Source organism: Stenella coeruleoalba (assembly GCF_951394435.1).
Source record: "Stenella coeruleoalba genome assembly, chromosome: 7".
Lineage (NCBI taxonomy): Eukaryota > Metazoa > Chordata > Mammalia > Artiodactyla > Delphinidae > Stenella > Stenella coeruleoalba.
Genome location: NC_137153.1, coordinates 17965202 through 17984689, shown reverse-complemented (window position 1 = coordinate 17984689; position 19488 = coordinate 17965202). Strand labels below are relative to the sequence as shown.

Sequence of the window (19488 nt, the reverse complement as noted above, 5' to 3'; positions counted from 1 at the left end):
CAGAAGAAGGAGGAAACAAGAGGAGGCTGTGAGGCAGGAGGGGCCGCGTCCTGAGCTAAGCCTCCCTTTGCAGTGCTCAGGCTCACCATTTGGCCGTTTCGAATTCTCATCCTGTCAAACCCAAGTAACCAGTGAAGTGGGGGGAAAGAAGAACAAAAATTTCAGGGAAAAGCCCTGATCTGCCGGCCATGTTGATGAGCAAGGGATTTACTGTCTTGGTTTGCATTTATTTTTTCATTGTATTTAAGTCACTTTGATGGTGACAGCCATGGGTCTACCCTCAAATGACCTCTGAGCCCCTTGAGGGCAGTCTTCTCGTCACTTCCCATCATCGACTTGGTACCACTACTGGCTGATTAGCAAGAACTGTGACTTTTTGTGCTAGTTTGGATTTCTGGTCTGGATCTGCAGGTCTACTGGTACTACGCAGTGCGCAATGGTGAGGCCTTATCCTCAGTTGTGTAGGACACACTGAATCAGATAGCATTTTTTTATTTTTTAACAGATGTCTCTTTTTATTATCTTGAGAGAAAACCAATTAGTAAGTCAATGTTTACTTTGGCCAAATACCACCCAACTACCAACCGAACGTGGCACCCAGAGAGTCAAGGCATTGTCACTGCGTTTACTGAAGAGTCTGGACCGAGCCTCCAGTTCCCGGAAGAACAAGGCTTCCAACAGACCTGACGGGTTGCGTTTCAAACCGCACTTGTCCTTTAGGACTGACACCTCTCCTCCTCTTCAGACTGCCTTTCACCCTCCTTCCTGCCTGGTTAGCATCTTATAACTGTCTCAAAGCCAGTCGACTCCACAGTCACTGCCTGAGGACTCTCCCCAGGTTCTCCTCCCCTGCAGTGGAGACCAGGCGGCCTCCTGTTTCCCTTATTCACACACCACCGAGGGGCTGCGGAGTCTGCCGTGGTTCAGGGACAGAGGGTGACATTACTCAGGAGTGAAAACAACAGGCTCTTAACTGTTTCTTCCAGCAAGTTGACAGGCACACAGTGGTGTATCAGATCGCTCATGGAAATCGGAAGTGGCTTAACTGCTCCAACCATGTCTAGAGAAAGGCCCAGCAAGCTTGGGGTCACCATTAGCTGTTACCCCTGCGCTCCGGAGGCCTCCAGCTTTCTCTGTTTCCTGCTACCCTTCCTTAGAGTTTCCTGTTAGTGCCTCTCTTCCTGAGGTCAGGGGTTCTGTGAAGAGGAGGAAAGTGATCTCCCAGCTCAGGCCGAGAAATGTAGGGAGCCAACCACACCTCGCTCAGCGACTAGGGTCCAGGGCACCCCAGCGCTCACGTAAGGTCCCGGGCACACCGAGGTGATGGGACATCAGAACCCTTCCTCTCGCCTGTTCTGAGCTGTTTTCCTCACCAACTGCCACCACCCCTCCAACCCCGAAACACGGGCCACCCGAATGATAAGTGACCCAGGGCGGTGAGTTTTTCCTCCCCGTTCTCCTTCTGGGCCAACAGTGCTCCGTTCGCCTATGCTTTACCCCAACTACTCCCTCCCTTTCTCTAAGGCAGAAAATGCAAAATGAAACAAACAAACAAAAAAGCGACAACCACCAAACCAAAACAATCCGCTAACAAAAGCATAACACTGTGGTACTAACCCACGTGTGCAACAAGGGCCCAATACACGTTTCAGTTCAGCTGTCTTTCAGCTTGACGAGTATGTTTCTAGAATGATTTTTTTTGGTGGTGGGAGGGGGTAATTTGCTTTTAACTGGACACAAATGGTCCTCATCAAAAATGAGACACTGTTTACACTTTCTTTTCCTCCCACTTTTGATTTCTTTAGAGGAGAAACTTCTTTCAGGGTGTAAAGCCCACCAGTTTGGAGTCTGGAGGGTACCGGGCTGAGCACTCCACAGACCGAGAACGGGTGAGGAAGACAAGCAGTGCAGCTCGCCATCCTGGCCCTCACACCGCAGACATAATCCGCACAGAGATGCCAGGACCGCGGGAGCCGCCAGCACAATTTCCCCATTACCTGCACTTCTTTGAGCAGCTTTGACACTTGGATGAAATTCAGTCTCGTATCAATGGGGCAGTATATGCATTTCATGGCCAAGGGCTGGTAGGGAGCCAGTGCTTCCAGGTATGTGAAGTCGGGTTCTAAGGGGAGCACAAGAAAGAAAATTTTAAATGCAGGCAACAGAGGAACGGCCCAGTGAGGAAGCAGCTGGCATGGTTGAAGCCCAGCAGACGGGCAGCATGACAGGAAAGGCACTGAAGGTTACAGGAGCCAGATTCCCCATCACGGGAGAGAGGAGTGATTTACAAATAAGGAGAGGGGGAGGCTGGACTGAACGCTGCAGGATGGATATGGAATTGGAGGGACGGCGTGAGCGCCAGGTTTTCAACACAGATGGAGAGAGAGATGAGACAAATGAGGGGATAAATAAGTAAATGGGTGAGAAAGGAAAGCTCTTCTTTACAACAAAATGCCAACTAATAAATGTAAAAGAAGTGATGAAATTGAAAAAAAAACTTCATCATTTGGCAACCATCACAGTAATAATTTATTTGGACCAGAATCAATAGATGCTAAAAAAAATTAGATAAACACATGGGGAAGACCAGGATAAGTACATAGGCTCGAAGTGTCCCCCACAAGATACTGATTGACACAGAGCAGTGACTTCACAGTGGAGAAATCCGGCACAAGCCACTCGAACAGAGTGCTCAAAGGTCACCCCCAGGTAGGAGACAGACCATGTGCCTCCTACTTGACAGGATGCACGCAGAAGAAGAAAAAGAAGGATCCTGACCCCATGTCAACAAAATGCTTGTGCTGAGGCTGTGATGCCCCATCAGCAGAGCCAGTGCAGCGCCTGGGAACTGTCCTTGCCACGCTGGCTGGTTTGTTCTCTGCAGAGCCGCTCACCACGGCCAGCCTGGCGGGGATTGTTTGCTCCGCAGGAGGAAGCTGCCCACCTCGGGCCAAAAGCAGTGGCTCATTCCTGGTGTGAAAAACGACACGCAGGTTCCTGACACAGTCTGTGCCCTGCGAGGACGCCACTTCCTACGGCCCCAGCTTTCCACACACCGCTCCCAGGAACTTACTCGGTGACCTCAGGGCAACTCACAGAACTTCCAGATTTTTTAAATGACCTCCCCTGCAGTGGATCCTGTCTACCCAGGAAGAACCCAGAGACCACCCAAATGAGGCCAGCACGGCTACCTGGGGGATAAGCGCCTCTCTCTGTACGGATACTGTGTGAGCTACAACTCCCACAGTCATAATACAACCAGGTAAGGTGGCCCCAAACCTCGCAGACATTGTCAACGACACAACTTGTGCTCTGGAAGTGAACACACCAGTTTAAATGTATACTCCTTACTCAGATGAATGTCTGGTAATGAATGCCACGGACAATCACGTAGCCCTTGCTTTCTTCTTAGTTGGCTGGAGGGACGTTTGGAGTATAGCCACGCCTCTTCTGTGTCTCTGTAATACTGTACCCACTGTCACATCAGAGCCAACATCTCCTCAGAAAGAACAGGAGAGACCCCCTCAGTCCTACTACAGACAGCGTTCTCTGGATGACTTCCTGCTTAGCAGAACTTGGCAATGGTGAGGCTCTGGGTAGCGTGAATCAACGTCTTAGGGCCTGACTTCCTCTGCCTGTGGCTGAAAGGGGGTCTGCGAGGGAGAACAGCAGCGCCCGACGGCTGCTCTTCTGAGCGCCCCCGGCACTCACGGCCAGGCCACGGTGGCACCCGCTTACTGGACATAAACCACCTCACATGACGCTGACGTGAGAAAAGGTCACGCAGTGACCACGACGGATCAAGACAAAAATAAGACCCTTCCTAATCATGCCTGAATGTAAGACCACAGCATGTCTGAACCACCAAACAAGCAAACACTGCCCTCTCCTGGCTCCATTCTTCTCACCTTCTAGACAAGAATCACTAAGATACCCAGCCAGAGAACTACTGCTTCCTGATGGTACCCAAGCCAGGACAAGGAACCCACCTCCAAAATCACCTAAGCCACGGCCTGTAAGTTCTTCTGAACGTGCCTGGCGATGCCTCCTGCCTCCCCATGGCGGTACCCCCTCACTGTAAGGAGTCAGTACCCCAACTTTGTTCCATTACTGGTGCGTTCCTGGTGGCCTCTGGTTGGTCCTCACAACAGGCTGAGCACAGGGAAGGGCCCAAGCATCCCTGACCCCAAAGCTTTGGGCATAACTAGACTCTCCTCCATGGCTCACGTCTTAAAGGTGATTAGAGAACTCTAAGAAGGCTACTGGTACTTTCTCAACGGGCTTTTGTGCCAGGCACTGTAAGGAGTGCTTTCTTATAACATTTCACGAAATGCACAGAGCTGCCTGAGGATAAGCGACCAACAACCCCATTTTACAGGCGAAAGTGAGGCTCAGAGCGGTGAGTAACCCGGCTGAGGTTACAGTAACTCGGACCAGATTTCAGATCAAGGTGTTTTTACTTCATTGCCCTGAGATTTTCAAATTCTAAGGCTGTCTGAAGACCGTGAATTGATAAAATAAGATAGTGATTAAGTCAAACCCCTAACCTGCCCTCATTTAAGGATTAGTTTTATTCTGAGGGGTTGGTCTCCACAAGAAAAACGGCAAGCCAGAGTAAACTATAACCAAAGGAGAAAGATCCACCTCCGTAAGTAAGTCCTAAAGCAAGTAAAGCAAGACTGATTATTAGAATTATTATTAGAATTCCTGCCGTTCTTGAACAGCTTACAAAATCCGATCCAAAGTACTTCTAGACCAGAAATCTGTCTCGGTGAAAATCTACAAAAACAGATATGAAAGCTCTGTCCAGTGCACAGTGATGTAACAGGACATTTTGCTTTGTTCTTACCCTTTCCCTTCCAGTGGCTTTATCCTTTGGTATTTACAACAGAATAGGGATCATATTTATACCTTATAACTTACTGTCAAATTCTTCCCAGTGTCTTTACCTGGTAGGTACATCCTACCAGGTTATGCAGGGATGGTCACAGTGGGAAGGGCAGGGTTTTGTTTTGTTGGTTTATTTACCTGTGAATATGACAGTGTTGAGACTAGATTTTCCCCAGAGCTCCATGAAATGGACCACGTCCCCGAATCGGAGGGAAGGGTGTCCAGTGAAAACCACACACGGCTGTCTGAAGTCGTTGCTGAAGTCTCCGTGGATGCTGGGGTAGTGCTTCAGCTTGTTGGTCTGAATGAGCTAGAATACGTACCAAAAGCACATGAAGAGATGTTAGCCTACCCAGGAAGGAAGAACCACAGCATGGGAGAGTGAACAAATTAAAAATACAAGATAACGCTATTAATATTAGCCAAAGATCCACATTTTTTACCTACAATGTGACCTTCTCAAAAGATGGGACCTTTCGGTAAAATCACCAAACTTAATGGAAACTTCTTTTCAGGTGTTATGGCCTGATTCTGTCTAACCCTTCCTTTACAGCTTCCTGACACTCCAAGCTCCAGGCCCCAAAGTCCCCAATATTAGTTACTGTTTGAAGTACAAGTTTCCCAAACTCTGTGCATCACCGAGCTCTGTCAACAATAAACACTTCACACAGGAAAAACTGTTTACCAGCACAGGACTGCCTCTTGAGACGGTACAGCTGTGTTAAGTTACTGTGGCGAGGGGCAGGGGACTTAATAAACACAAGAACAAACTGGCTTTCAGCAATGTGGGAGATGTGATATCCTCGCGACAGAGAGCTATAGTAAGAAGCAGGCCACACACAGTCTCAAACCTGTCTCAAAAGTGAATGTTTTGAACCAAAAAGGTCTTCCTTCTAGCACAACACTGGGAACTACTCTCCTAACGCCAGGCCCGACCCAAGGCAACGCCATATACAGTTACAACCACAGATGGCATCTTGTGGCACTGCTCAGAAGTTCTTCCTGCTGCCTCAGCCCTGCCCCCACTGCCCCACTCTAGCAACAAAAAGATGGCAAACACCCATACTTCAGAGACCCTAAATATCAACTAGTAGTGCCCTGAGATGCTGTCTGATGGGTAAAGAATTGGTCTGTGACCCAGCTCAATCCTGTAGCCACCCATAACGCCTACGAAGGGAGCCCAGCCAACAACTCCAAGCCCACTGTAGTCACCCCAACGGTGAGGATGTGGCCAGAATGGGGCCGCCCACAAATGGAAGCTGACTCTCTTCATCTTGAAGATTTAATCTTTAATTCAGAGAGACTGCTTTCATTAGCAAGATTACCCTGGAGATCTTAATTAGGTGTCACATGCTTGGATGGGATATGAATAGTAAAGATGCAACAATCACTGCATTCCCACTTCCCTTCCAAGTTATATACAAATAAAACTGACATTCTTTGTATAACCCACCTGGCCAAAATCATTACTTGCCCCAGTTAAACAGGTGAATGGCTGACTAAAGGACTAGTTCTACTGTATCCATAGATGTCAAGGAGATGAATGGGATTCTAAGAAGAGCAGCAGGTCTTTGCACATAAATCAAGTCACTTTTTAAGGCAAACTGAGATTTTTTTTTTTTTTTGCCAGTCAGATCTACTTTTCCAGCGGACTTACTACCTTTTTGACCATCCAGAATTACCTTTGTGCTGATTTAAGGTCCAAACTGTATAGGCAATGAAGCTGTAGGGTAGGAATTCTGTAAAGCAATTTTTTAAATCAGTACTAAGGGCAGAACTGTATTTTCTCATGGGCACTGGTCACATAATACCGATTATCAACTCCAGCACGCCCTAATATTGACAAGTGCATTTCAGGAACCCTGATCATGCACCTATGGTCTTTTCACATTCTTAACTGTAAATGGGACAAAGGTCATCCATGACATACTTCTGGGTAAGAACACGGTAACACCCTTAGAGAACACGTTCTGAAGAAAGGCTAATTGTTATTAGGGAAGAGGCAAATAGACTTTCAGTGTTTTGCTACACTTAATGTTTTGCTACACTTAATTTTCTGACATGAGATATCTAGCCTGAATTTCACTGTAGTAATGACAGAGCTTGCAAAAATCTTGGCTGCTGTAAGAGAGTATGAGGACTGCAAATAACTTCCTCAAAACCTTCCACTTGACATTCTGGTTCATGAGAGACCTGTCCTTTGGAGTAGGAAAACAGTAGTCAGATTTAAAATAATCAGCAGGACAACTGCTGCAATTTTCTTGAGCCGAATAGTTAACTGCATAGCAAATAAGTCAACAAAATCCCTATGCATAAGTACCTGCACAGACATCCCTAACTTGATGGAATTTTTACAAACTGAAAACTTCCACGTTCCCATATGCACATCAATAAACAGCATTACCAGCTCCTCAGAAATCCCCCTTTGTCCCCTTCCTGCCCCCACTGCTACCTCCAGGATAACCATTCTCCTGGCTTTTAATATCACAGATGAGTTTTCTGTGTGTTTGAACTTTTATATAAATAAAATCACACCATATCTACTCTTTTATATCTGGCTTCATTCACTAACATTATGTTTGTGAAATTTATCTACATTGTTGCATATAATCGGAGTCCCTTCATCCTCTTTGATGTAAGGTGTGAATAGACCACAAAATTCATTCACCCGTTGATGGACATTTGGGTGCATTTCAGCACTATCACCAAGAGGGCTATGAAGATTTCTGTGCAGATCTCTGGGTGACACACCTGCATTTCTGTTCAGTACAGACTTTGGGAACGAAACAGCTGAAACACAGAGGATGTCACAGTCCTAGGTTCAACTTTACTGTCAGTTTCCTAAAGTGGTTATACCAATTTACACATCCTTTTCAAAAAACATAACAAAAAACTGGGAGTAACGCTATTGTCCAATAGGAAGGGAATGGTTAAGTACACTATAGTATGTTCACATGATATGCTACGGAATATTAGGTAGCAATAATAACAGTGAGGTGCACAGATAAATGTCCATGATACACCCAGCACTGGGTGAAAAAAAAAAGCAGTAGAAACAAAACTGAGCACACACCGCCACATAAAATCACTCACTGGTTCTGTGAGGAAGGGGGAATTTTTCTGTTTTCTAAACTGCAATGTTCTTATTTTCATCATTAAAAATTTATACCAATGACAGACATAACCAAACAAAAAGAAGACTTTGGCAATAAGTAAATCATTTATGCAAAAAAGTAGAATAAAATTCCTCACTCGGTCAATGAAACAGAGGTAGGCTATTAACTGAATAACATACTGGTAATATAATGTGTTAAGAAGAAGAGAAAGTAACGAATCTTGAGTCAGAGTACTTCACTGCCATCTTACAAGGGAAACAAAGGGCTATATCAAACTACCTTCGGATTTTTAAAAGCTAATGACCTGCTATATCCACCCATATCTATTTATCTACATTTTGTTCTTGCTCGGACCCAGTGATTCCATTTTCTTACCTCTGCATGAGGAAAAGGCGGTTCTGGGAGATACACCTTAGTCTGTTTGTTGTGACAAAGCCTTTTGAGGAGGAAAAACAGATCAGCAGGTTAGGCAAGGGCGTACAGTGGCATCTGTCGCCACCTAGTGGTAGCAGCGCAAATACTTAATACCGAAGTTTATTTGAAACTTTCCTGTCAGTGTATCTCACTGTGAATAAAACACCAGCATTTATAGCGTAATCAGGACATAAGTCACTTGTGAGCATAGTTTTAACCTTTGAAATTCCTCAATACATTTTTTTCTTTAAAAATAAGCTTCTTATTTTGAAGTACTTTTAGATTTACAGAAAAGTTGCAAAGACAGTACAGAGTTCCCATGTACCTTTTAGCTGGTATCCCACTATGTTTGTTAAACTAAGAAATAAACATTAGTACTTTACAGTTAACTAAACTCTAGACTTTACTCAGCTTTCACCAATTTTTCCACTAATGTTCTTTTTCTGTTCCAGGATCTAATCTAAGATACCGTATTGTATTTAGTTGTGATCAAAAAAAAAAAAAAAAATTTTTTTTTTTTTTTTTTTTGTTTTGGCTGTACCTCACAGCTTGCAGGATCTGAGTTCCCCAACCAGGGATCGAACCTGTGCCCGCTGCAGTGGAAGCACAGAGCCCTAATCACTGGACCGCCAAGGAATTCCCTAGTTGTGATCAATTTTGAGGAGAAAGTGATACACTTTTTTTTTTTTTTGAGACATAGCTTTTCTATTTTATACATGCACCATTTCATTAATAGCAGAATTGGTAACTCAAACTGGAGAATAATAAATCTCTCCAGTAACTCTATCTTAATCTAGACACCGTGAATGTTTTAGGTAGTCTGTGTTTTTCCCTAGCCAGGTATGACATTTAAAATATGGAGATTTCTGGAAAAGCGAACGTGGCAAAAGGTTAACAATTGTTAAATCAAAGTACGTGGGTGTTCTGTAGCTCTGACATTTTTAAAAGTTGGAAAAAATATATGTAGTGATTATGTTTGTTAAAGCCTGCTTCTAAGAATTCTATCAAAATAGAACTAAAGCATTTCAACAATTCTAATAGATGTTACTTTTGGCAGAATAATTCAGAACTCTGGGGCTTGGATTTTGTCTGAACTTCATTAATACAATTATCTAATTTTTCCTTCTTTAGTTTAACTCGATTTCAAAAACATTACTTTATATCCTTTTTGGAAGAAGTTGTACATATGGGAACAAGATACTTTTGAAGGGTTGCTTATTAATAGTATCTAAACAGACAACAGTACTGTCTTTATTTCAAACTCAGGAGGAGAGACAAAAGTTCTTAGCTTAAAAGTTTAATTTCGATTGTTGCAAAGGATAATATGCTATATCACTTAGCATCAATACATAAAGCTGTAAAACTAAAATACTTCTGTCAAAAAAATCAAAGAGCTAAATGCAATGTGGTACCCTGGATTGGATCCTGGAATAGGAAACAAGCATTAGTGAAAAAACTGGTGCAATTTGAATAAAGACTGGAGTTCAGTTAATAATAGAGTGCTCATGTTAATTTCTTAGTTTTGGTACAGAACGCATGGCCATGTAAGATGTTAACATTGGGGGGAAACTGAGTGGAAGGTATATGGGAGTTTCTGTATTATCTCTGCAACTTTTCTGTGCCTAAAATTATTCACTAAAGTAACAAATTATTATTCAAAAAACAAATTATTATTCAAAAAACAAAATCAAAGACAATGGGAAACAATGTCTGCAGATATAACAAAGTGTTAGGATCTTTAATACATATATAGAGTTCAAATAAATAGATAAAAGTACAACACCTCTGATAAGTAAATGGGCAAAAAAGGAACAATTTACAGATGACATAAAAATTTTTCTGGAAAGCAGTTTAGATTTGTATAATGAACATTAAAAGCTATTTATACCCTTTGTTCCAGTAATCTTATTTTTAGTAACTAACCCAAAGCAAAAGATGTAGTCATATATACACAGAATGATATTAATTGAAAATTTATCACTAAAAGGAAAAAAATTGGGAAAAGCCTGTCCACCCCTTCAGACAACAGTTAAGTAAATTATACTACATATAAATGATGATTAATGATGTAATAATGCAGTCAAGCAATAATTATGGTCTCAAAGATTTTATAATGCTCTAATCTAGTATTAAAAAATTTAAAGGCAGGATTCACAATTAAATATGCAGCACGATCCCTATATAGAAAGAAGAAATACATCAGATTCTAACAGTGATATTATTTCTGGACAGTGGGATCACGGGTTCAGTTTTTTTTACTGTTCTCTGTTAACTTGTTATCTTTTTCTATAGTAAACATGTATTACACACATATTAAAAACAAATATCAAAAAATAAAAACTCAAAAACAACCTACTCTTATTTTAGCAGTCCTGAATTCTACCCAATCAGACATTTTGACAATAAGAAAAGCATGTAATGGGTCAAGAGTGCACTTGAAGGGCACACACCCGGCTAGGACACCATCCACAGGGGCCCACAAGGGCTTGCCCAGGAGCTTGTAGTTTTCAATATTTTTAACTGAGGATCTGGATGAAGAAATTCAGAACATGCTGATTAAATGTGCAAGTCATCCTTAGGGTGGACTACCACTTATTCAAGATTATCTTCCTGTGTTGGGGGAGAAAAAACTCTAAGCAAAGGATAAAATTCAATGGCTACCAATAAAAGTGAATTTTTATTATTAGTCACTAACAATAAGTCAAATATAAATAACAACGAAAAGTCCTATGGACAAACATGAATAATATGCACATGGGATGGAGAAGCCTGCCTGGATCTAAAAACAGAAAAAAAGGACCTTCACCACAACTAAAATGGAGAGAAAAAAACTGTATTTAAAAAGGTGGGGAGGGGAGGGTGCACACCATAATGCTGGGATACGTTGTACAAATGACGTATGTGGTACAGAACGATGTACAAATTATTATTATTATTTTTTTTGTGGTACGCGGGCCTCTCACTGTTGTGGCCTCTCCCATTGCGGAGCACAGGCTCCGGACGCGCAGGCCCAGCGGCCATGGCTCATGGGCCCAGCCGCTCCGCGGCATGTGGGATCTTCCCGGACCGGGGCACGAACCCGTGTCCCCTGCATCGGCAGGCGGACTCTCAACCACTGCGCCACTATGGAAGCCCAAAAATTCCTTTTAAAGTAGAAGCTTCGTAGAATACTGTGTCTATTAGGCTATCACACCACTAAACGGGATTAAGCACACCCTATATATATGTATGTCACAGTCCCATCCTAAGGCACTACTGGATCCACTGTAAAAGTTAAGTTGCTCTATTTCTTCCTACCCCTGACTTTTTTTGGCCAGGCGAGTTGGATTCAAATATCCATCTAAATAATCCTAAAAAGGTTCACCCACTTCATATTGTTCAATAATTTACCCATCCTAGGATTTGATCAAACAATTTCCTGTTGTAGTAAAACTTGATTTTGCCAAATATACTATTGAAATGAAAAAATAAGCTAGTTTTTCCTATCAGATTTGGTATTATAAATTTAGACAACATGAGCTTGGGCTTTGAACTTTTTTTAGCTTTTAGCTTTTGTAATAGATAGCGGGTAGCATGTGAGAAGGTAAGTGTATAATAGTTTTGTTACTGATTTTCAAAGTGCTGGCTAAGTTACGTCTTCGCTCTCCCACCTTCCCTCCTTCCCTTCTTAATAACAATTCCTCTAAACCCTGGCAATATCACAGATTTGGCTTTCATTAATATAATCTTCACATCACAGACAGGGAAAAACAACAAAATGAAGGTTTCATAGTAATATGAGAAAAATATAGGATTACTTCTATTTCTTTTTAAATTAAAATTAAGAACAGTTTTCTTTTCTTACTGCTTGAATGTACTGAATCACAGGAAGAACAGAGACATACCACTCGGCAAAAATCTGGGAAAACTCGAGTGAACTGTTAGCCACCGGGGAGATGAAGTAGAAAGGAATGCTGGAGAGGCCGGCAGAGTCAATGTACTGATACAGGCATTCCAGAAGGTCATAGATCACTCCAGAAGGGTAGCAGGGGACCAACACGTTTCCTCCGTTCCGGACTGTCAGTGCTAGAAAGGTTGAAGCCACACAACATTGTAAATCAACTATACTTCAATTAAAAAAAAAACACAAAGAAAAGAAAGGTTGAAGCCAGAGGGGGAAAAAAAGTAGTATCAAAAGAACAGTTTAACACAGGGAGAACAGAACTTTAAAAATAATATTTGCATTTCTCTCATTTCCTACATCTGTTCCTCTAATTCACTTCGTATGTATAACAATTTACTTCTTTTGAAGACTAGCACCGGAGTGGGAGGATCCAGAGGCTGACTGATGATCAGCTGAGTTTTTAACCAATGTCTCAGTGCCTGGGAACAGGGTGTGCAGTTAGGGGTCTGGGTTGTCAAGGTTCCCAATGGCAGATGAGCTTCAGGACAGACCCTCCAAGCTCCTTCTCTTTTTAGCTCCTGCTCAAAACTCTGTTGGATTTGTCTCTCTTCAGCCTCTGACCACTGCTGAATGACCTATAAGGAAACAGGCCAAGTTTTTCTGTTTGACTCATTTTAGTAGCATTTTCTTTCATTAATGTTTTGGCTATAAGAAAATCCTCTATACTTTAAATACTTAAAATAAGTTATCAAATGAGGAATTGCAACTTACGGTAAAATCATATTAGAAGCTATAATTGGCTAAAAAAAGGCCAAAGATCTCTTAAGTTTGTTTTTTGTTCAGTTTCCAACATAGACTGAAACAAGCAGCCGTTTGGGTACAGAACTTGAAGTCTCTGATGACTTTTATCCTTCTCCTACATGTTCCCAACTCTGACATCCAGGTTCTCCTGGATGCTGTGCCTGGAATACTGGCCGACTTGCTATTACTAGAGTATGGAACCACGGAAAAGACCAGATAGCCATCAGCGCTCAAGAGGCCTGGCTCTAGACCCGCCTCAGTCACAAGCTATGGGACCTTAGTTAGGCCACTGTAACCTCCTGGGCCTCAGCTTCCTCATCGCTGATGAGAGGAGTGAACTAGATCAGTGGTTTTCAAGCTTTATTTTGCATGGAAACTGCCAGAACATGTTAAAAATGCAACTTTTCTATGGGTCTCTCTTACTAGGTCTGTGGTGGGGCCTCAAAATTTGCATTTTTGAGAAGTGGCCTCACTGATGTTGAGGCAGGTGGTTAGTGGACCCCACTTTGAGAAACAGTGGATTAGATGTAAAGTTCCTTTAAGACCTGAAGTTCTTTGAGTCCATGATTCTGGATTATACACAAACATACAAATCAAAGATTCTATTTGAGACCAGTCTGATACTTTTTCCAAGCTAAGAATAAACTACCTTTGTCTTAAAATCAGCAAAGAACAAAAAAAGACTACGATTATTGGCAAGGGCAAGTGAAATTTCAAAGGATAGTGCCTTCCATGTAAATATTAGATGACAATCACTTCTTTCCCCCAGAGTTGCCAGGGATGGAGGGCCTGAGCGTATTAACTCCTCTTTGGCAACAGTTTTGGAGTGAAGGTTTGTGTCTCCTAAAGTTCATGTATTGAAGCCCTTACCCCCAATTAGGTATTAGGAGGGGGAACCTTTGGGAGGTACCCACATCTAGATGAGGCCATTAGGCCATTAGGGTGGAGCCCCCATGATGGGATTAGCACACTTATAAGAAGAGGAAGAGGAAGAGGCACCAGAACAGCTTTTCTTCACCAGTGAGGACACAGCAGGAAGGCTGCCGTCTGCAAGCCAGAAAGAGGGTCCCTCACCAGAACCCAGCCATGCTGGTAACCTTCTGACTTCCTAGCCTCCAGAACTATGAGAAATTAGTGTTGCTTAAAGCTTATACTAAGGTATTTTGTTACAGTAGCCTAAGCTAAGACAATACGCAACCTACACATTTCTAAAAGAAATGCAGCATTTCTAGATTTTACGGACAATTATATCCAAAGAAACATACATTTCTTCCAGGTAGCAAATACCCAACAAGTCTCTCAATTCAGTCTTCCCCCAAAAGAAGAAAAAAATTATACCAACCAAATAGTGGGGAAAAAAATACAACTGTTTCACCTGTATCACTGTTGTGAATTCAAAGTATCAACAGTCTTTTCTGTGTTATTATTTGCAAAGCAAAGATATGATTTTTTCCTTCTTTAACTTTGCTTACCCTATAAGCACCCCTGACCCACTCCCAAATCCCACCAGAAAACAAGAAGAATAAGAGTTTCTACATAAATCAAGTGGGCGAAATGTTGAGCATTTGTTGTATAAAGTGCTAAAAATTCTAATTTACCGTTATAAACACTATTGTGCTTTCAGATTTAAGTTGCTTAAGAATTGCTTTTGTTGACAACAGTAGGCTTTGAAGGATGAGCAGAAAGGGTGGGAATAAATGGGGGGAAAGGCCGTAGCAGGGGGCATCAGAGGGTGTGAATGTGAAGGAAAGGGACAAAAAATACCACAGAATCAAGGTACCAAAAAATAAATGTAAAACATTTTATCTTGTTTAAGATTTGCATTGGATACATACACAGGTTGCTGCAGAACTCTCCCACCATGCTGTCTGGGTTTGCAGTGGGAATCTGGGTAAGGCCTGTCAGAATGAGAACATCGCTGTTTTTGAGAGAAGCTTGGTCCATGGGCTGAAAAACCACAGAGAACTATGATTAGTAATTTAAAAAAGAAAAGGTTAGATATAAGTAGTAAAGGAGAATACAGTTATTGCTCTTTCCATGTCCAACTCATCATCAAATCATCTCACCTCCTCTAACGAAAAGTCTATCACTGAACAGCGGTTGCCCAAGGGGGATGGGGACCCATGGGAGGGAACTTTATGGGGTGATAGTTCTATGTCTTGTTTGGTATGGTGATGACATGATATGAAAATTCATGAATTGTGCATTTAAGATCTTTGGGTTTCACTATACATAAATTTTACCTCAATGAAAAATAAGCACATTATCTTATATTTCTATAATGCTTTGCTCTTTTCAAAAGGCTATCTCACACACATCGTTGGTGGCCCTCAAACTTGAGCGTGCATCAGAATCACCTGGAGGTGGATCGCTGGGCCCCACCCCCAGAGCTTCCGATTCAGGTTTGAGGAGGGCCTGAAAATCTGCATTTCTAACAAGCTCCCAGGAGATGGTCCTGTTGCCGGTCTGGGGATCATGCCTTGAGAACCACTGCACTATACAATTTGGTTCTCAAAACAGCTCTGCCAAGTACATGAAATAGGGTACATTTTGAAAATACCGAAGTTGGGACTCAAAGAGCTGGGGTGCGTTTCCCTAAGAGTCAGTGGCAGAGGAGCAAAGGAGGACACTGGATTAGGAACCAGAAATGTAAAGCCTCCTTCAATTCCATTACCAGCACTGGACCTCAGCCAAGCCTCCGAGCTGGGTTTCTTATAGAATGGGCCTATTTCTTGACCCATCTCCCTTCAGTGGCTTCTGAGAGTCTCATGTACTAATACACATGATCTTCCCGTAGACTATGAAGTCCTATGGTGTACTATTGTGTGGTCCTTAGGAGGATTTATTTTTGAATTTAACTTTGTTTTCAGAGCATTACAAAAAAATACTAATTACTTTTTCCAAATAAATCAGGATTAAAATTGGAAACAAAAATGAAGGCCCATGTAAGGATGTATTGTACAACATGGGGAATATAGCCAATATTTTGCAATAACTGTAAATAGAAAGTAACCTTTAAAAATTGTAAAAAAATTTTTAAAAATTTAAAAAGTACTTAATAAGAGGAATAGAAAGGGAAAAAAACGAAGGCCCATGGATTGAGATGCTGGAGAGCTCATCAATGTTTTCACTTTGTAATGCATCTTTTCCTCAGTTTCATTTAACATACTCACCAGAACATAAGAAAAAAGCCAGAAACACCGTTTACTGAGAAGCCTTATCCCTCTTCTTTCTGTTCCACCCAGACATCCCCCCCGCAAATTTCAAATAGCAGTGCAGCAAACACCTACCATCTGCATTGCTATCTCTGAGTATACATGCCTTTTGATGTATCATCCTTTAGCATTTTATATACACAAGGATATATGGGCTTCATTATTTTTTAAAATAACATGAGTGTGGTTATATAAGTTGCTTTATAACCTGAAAAATACTTCTTTCACACGAATAAAGGAGAAGGACAGTTGTGACAATTACAATGAGTAGCTTCTAATTCCTATTTGCACAGATACATAACACTGCGTGTAAGAGCTTTTCTTCTCAGGCAGAACTAACCTACCTATTTGCACTTCTCCAACACACACACACACACACACACACACACACACACACACACACACACACACACACACACACACGTTCATTGTTTCCAGAGAAGGAGGAAAGGAGAAGTAAAGTACAGAGGTTTATAGCAGCTGATGTGTAATGAGCCTGGGAACGTTCATTGTGTGCACACACCAAGCAGAAGGAAACTGGAACGGTGACCAAAAGGACCGAGCTTCACTGGATAGCATATTCAGCTTAAAAGCACAATTTTATAAGAATCTTATTAGAACAAGCCACTAATGATTCACAGGGCTGATGGGGGGTTCAGAGGGCCTAGGAACCTCCTGAAATGGTACACACAATTCCGTGTGCCTGTATACATTTTTCCACAGATTTAATTAGGTTGTCATTTGGGGCCATGACCCCCAAAAGGTTAATTAAGGACTACTGATCTAAACAAAGACTCAGTGGGGAGAAAACTCTGGCACTGAAAACATTATCATCTCTGAACCTCAGCCATTACCACTGCCTTCCTTTGAAAATTAAATGCCCATAATAAACAACAAAGGCAGCACTACAACGTGACTACCACCGAGCTGGACACTGAGATACTTCATGATCAAGTCAGACTAGATGTTCATAGTTTTAGCCCTAAAACTTGGGAGACACTTCTTGTGGATTCCCAGGGCTACTATAAAAAAAGTAGTCTTAAAAGGCTTTTAGTGACTCTCTCCAAACCAAGCTGACACCACCACCATCTCCATTTCACCACCAAAGAGCAAATGCATATATTACTGGTGTCAGTGGTCACTCGCTGAGTGCCTGAAGTGGGAACATTTTGTTTAAACACACAAAAACAGAAAATTCCACTGTGTCCAAGAATCAAATAAAAATACCTTACAAAGTTGACAGTCACAATCAAACTTGTGGAATAAAATTTTGAAAAAGCCTAGGTCCAAGGATGCTGTGGTCTTTGTGCTGGTCCTCTGCTGATTAATTTTTTTATACATATATGTATTTTTTAATTAAAAAATTTTTTTTAGCTGTGTTGGGTCTTTGTTGCTGTGCATGGCTTTCTCTAAGTTACAGCGTGCGGGCTTCTCACTGAGGCTCCTCTTGCTGTGGAGCAGGACTCTAGGCACGCAGGCTTCAGTAGTTGCAGCATGTGGGCTCAGTAGTTGCGGCACTCAGGCCCTAGAGGGCACGGGCTTCAGTAGTTGTGCGTGGGCTCTAGGGCGTGCAGGCTTCAGTAGTTGCAGCATGTGGGCTCAGCAGTTGCGGCACTTGGGCCCTAGAGCGCATGGGCTTCAGTAGTTGTGGCACGTGGGCTCTAGGGCGTGCAGGCTTCAGTAGTTGCAGCATGTGGGCTCAGTAGTTGTGGCACTCGGGCCCTAGAGTGCATGGGCTTCAGTAGTTGTGGCTCGTGGGCTCTAGAGTGCAGGCTCAGTAGTTATGGCACACGGGCTTAGCTGCTCCACGGCATGTGGGATCTTCCCAGACAAGGGATTGAACCCGTGGTCCCCTGCATTGGCAGGTGGATTCTTAACCACTGTGCCACAGGGAAGTCCCCTCTGCTGATTAATTTTTACTGGACACTTTGCACAGGGCATGAGAAAAAGGAGATCCAGTTTCTAGGCCCTAGAAGCTTATGACCGAGTTGAAGAGAAAACAAGTATGTATAATCAAAAAGGAGGATTTTCCCAAAAGCCATAAAAAATGTAATTCAAATTTCTTGAGTCTGCACTGAGTATCTAAGTGCCAGGACGAATGCAGACTAGAGGGCTGCACTAGGCCAGGGGAGGTTACTTGTATATGGTTTTTTGGCAGATGAAGTTTTGGTTCTAGTTTTCTTTCTCTCTTTGGCTAAGGAACTTAAGACTCAATTTCAGGCGGACTTTGGAATGGCTGAGTGACACCCCTCTCCCCCAAACCCCCCACACCAAGACGTCCCTCCTACATGTGCCCTCATGGCCTCCAAGACTCACTATCCCAGCACCAACCACACTGAATTGTAATCGCCTGTTTACCTGTCTGTGTCCCCCATGGGACTATGAAGCTCCCTGAGAGCAAGGACTTTGTATCCTTACTTCCTGGCAAGATGCCTGGCACACAGCAAACAGTAAATAAACATTCACTGAATAAATGAACACATGAAAAGAACATGCATTCTGGTAAGCAAAGTGAGAACATTCCATGCTAGGAAACAGGCACTACAAGTCAGGAACATGAGATAAGCGTGTCAACAGCGGGAGGAGGGCCAGGGAAGGCAGAGGGCAGGGGAAGGCAGCCTGTAGACGCCAAACGGATTTATTTGAGAAAAGAAATTAGGAAAAAGAGAGAAAGTATTATTGGTTAAGGGCCTAAAAGGTCAGAATTGTGAAGACTGATAGGCTAGGCAATAAGGAGTCAATGGTCTCAAGCCGGAGGATGACATTTTTAAACAATAAACACAGACAATAGCTGAAGGAAGGGGAGTGAGACCAAACAGACGGAGAACACTTTGAAGGCAGCCCAGACAGACATAAAGGGAAAAAAATTACAACTTCATGGCATTTGAGGAGCTGGAAGAAGCAGATCTACACATCATACAAAACAATTAACAGACTTTGGGGAATGGATTGAATATACAGGACAAGGGAGAAAGCAGACTTTAACATGCTCCAAAATCTGAAGTCAGAAATGCAGTCAAAGGGAAATTCAGATGCAGTGATTTAAAAGAATAAGGAGGCAATAATAAGTCCAGCATCGGCAAGCTGCAGGTGTTCTGAGGGTAGGGAAATGATTTAATCTGAGCTTAAAGATAAAACAGTGGCATGTGATGTATATGGAGATCTGCTA

At 42.5% G+C, this 19488-nt stretch overlaps 1 protein-coding gene across 4 annotated transcripts in view; it reads right to left on the bottom strand.

The window, feature by feature from the left end:
• INTS9 (integrator complex subunit 9) overlaps nucleotides 1–19488 on the bottom strand; it is a 109045-nt gene that overhangs the window by 15949 nt on the left and 73608 nt on the right. For all 4 annotated transcript variants that reach the window (XM_079925771.1, XM_079925769.1, XM_079925768.1 and 1 more), the window contains 5 exons: nucleotides 14940–15051; nucleotides 12305–12485; nucleotides 8382–8442; nucleotides 5029–5200; nucleotides 1998–2122 (listed from right to left, as the gene is read on the bottom strand). In XM_079925771.1, coding sequence (XP_079781897.1) covers nucleotides 1998–2122; nucleotides 5029–5200; nucleotides 8382–8442; nucleotides 12305–12485; nucleotides 14940–15051 — 651 coding nt within the window. The remainder of the gene's footprint in view (nucleotides 1–1997; nucleotides 2123–5028; nucleotides 5201–8381; nucleotides 8443–12304; nucleotides 12486–14939; nucleotides 15052–19488) is intronic.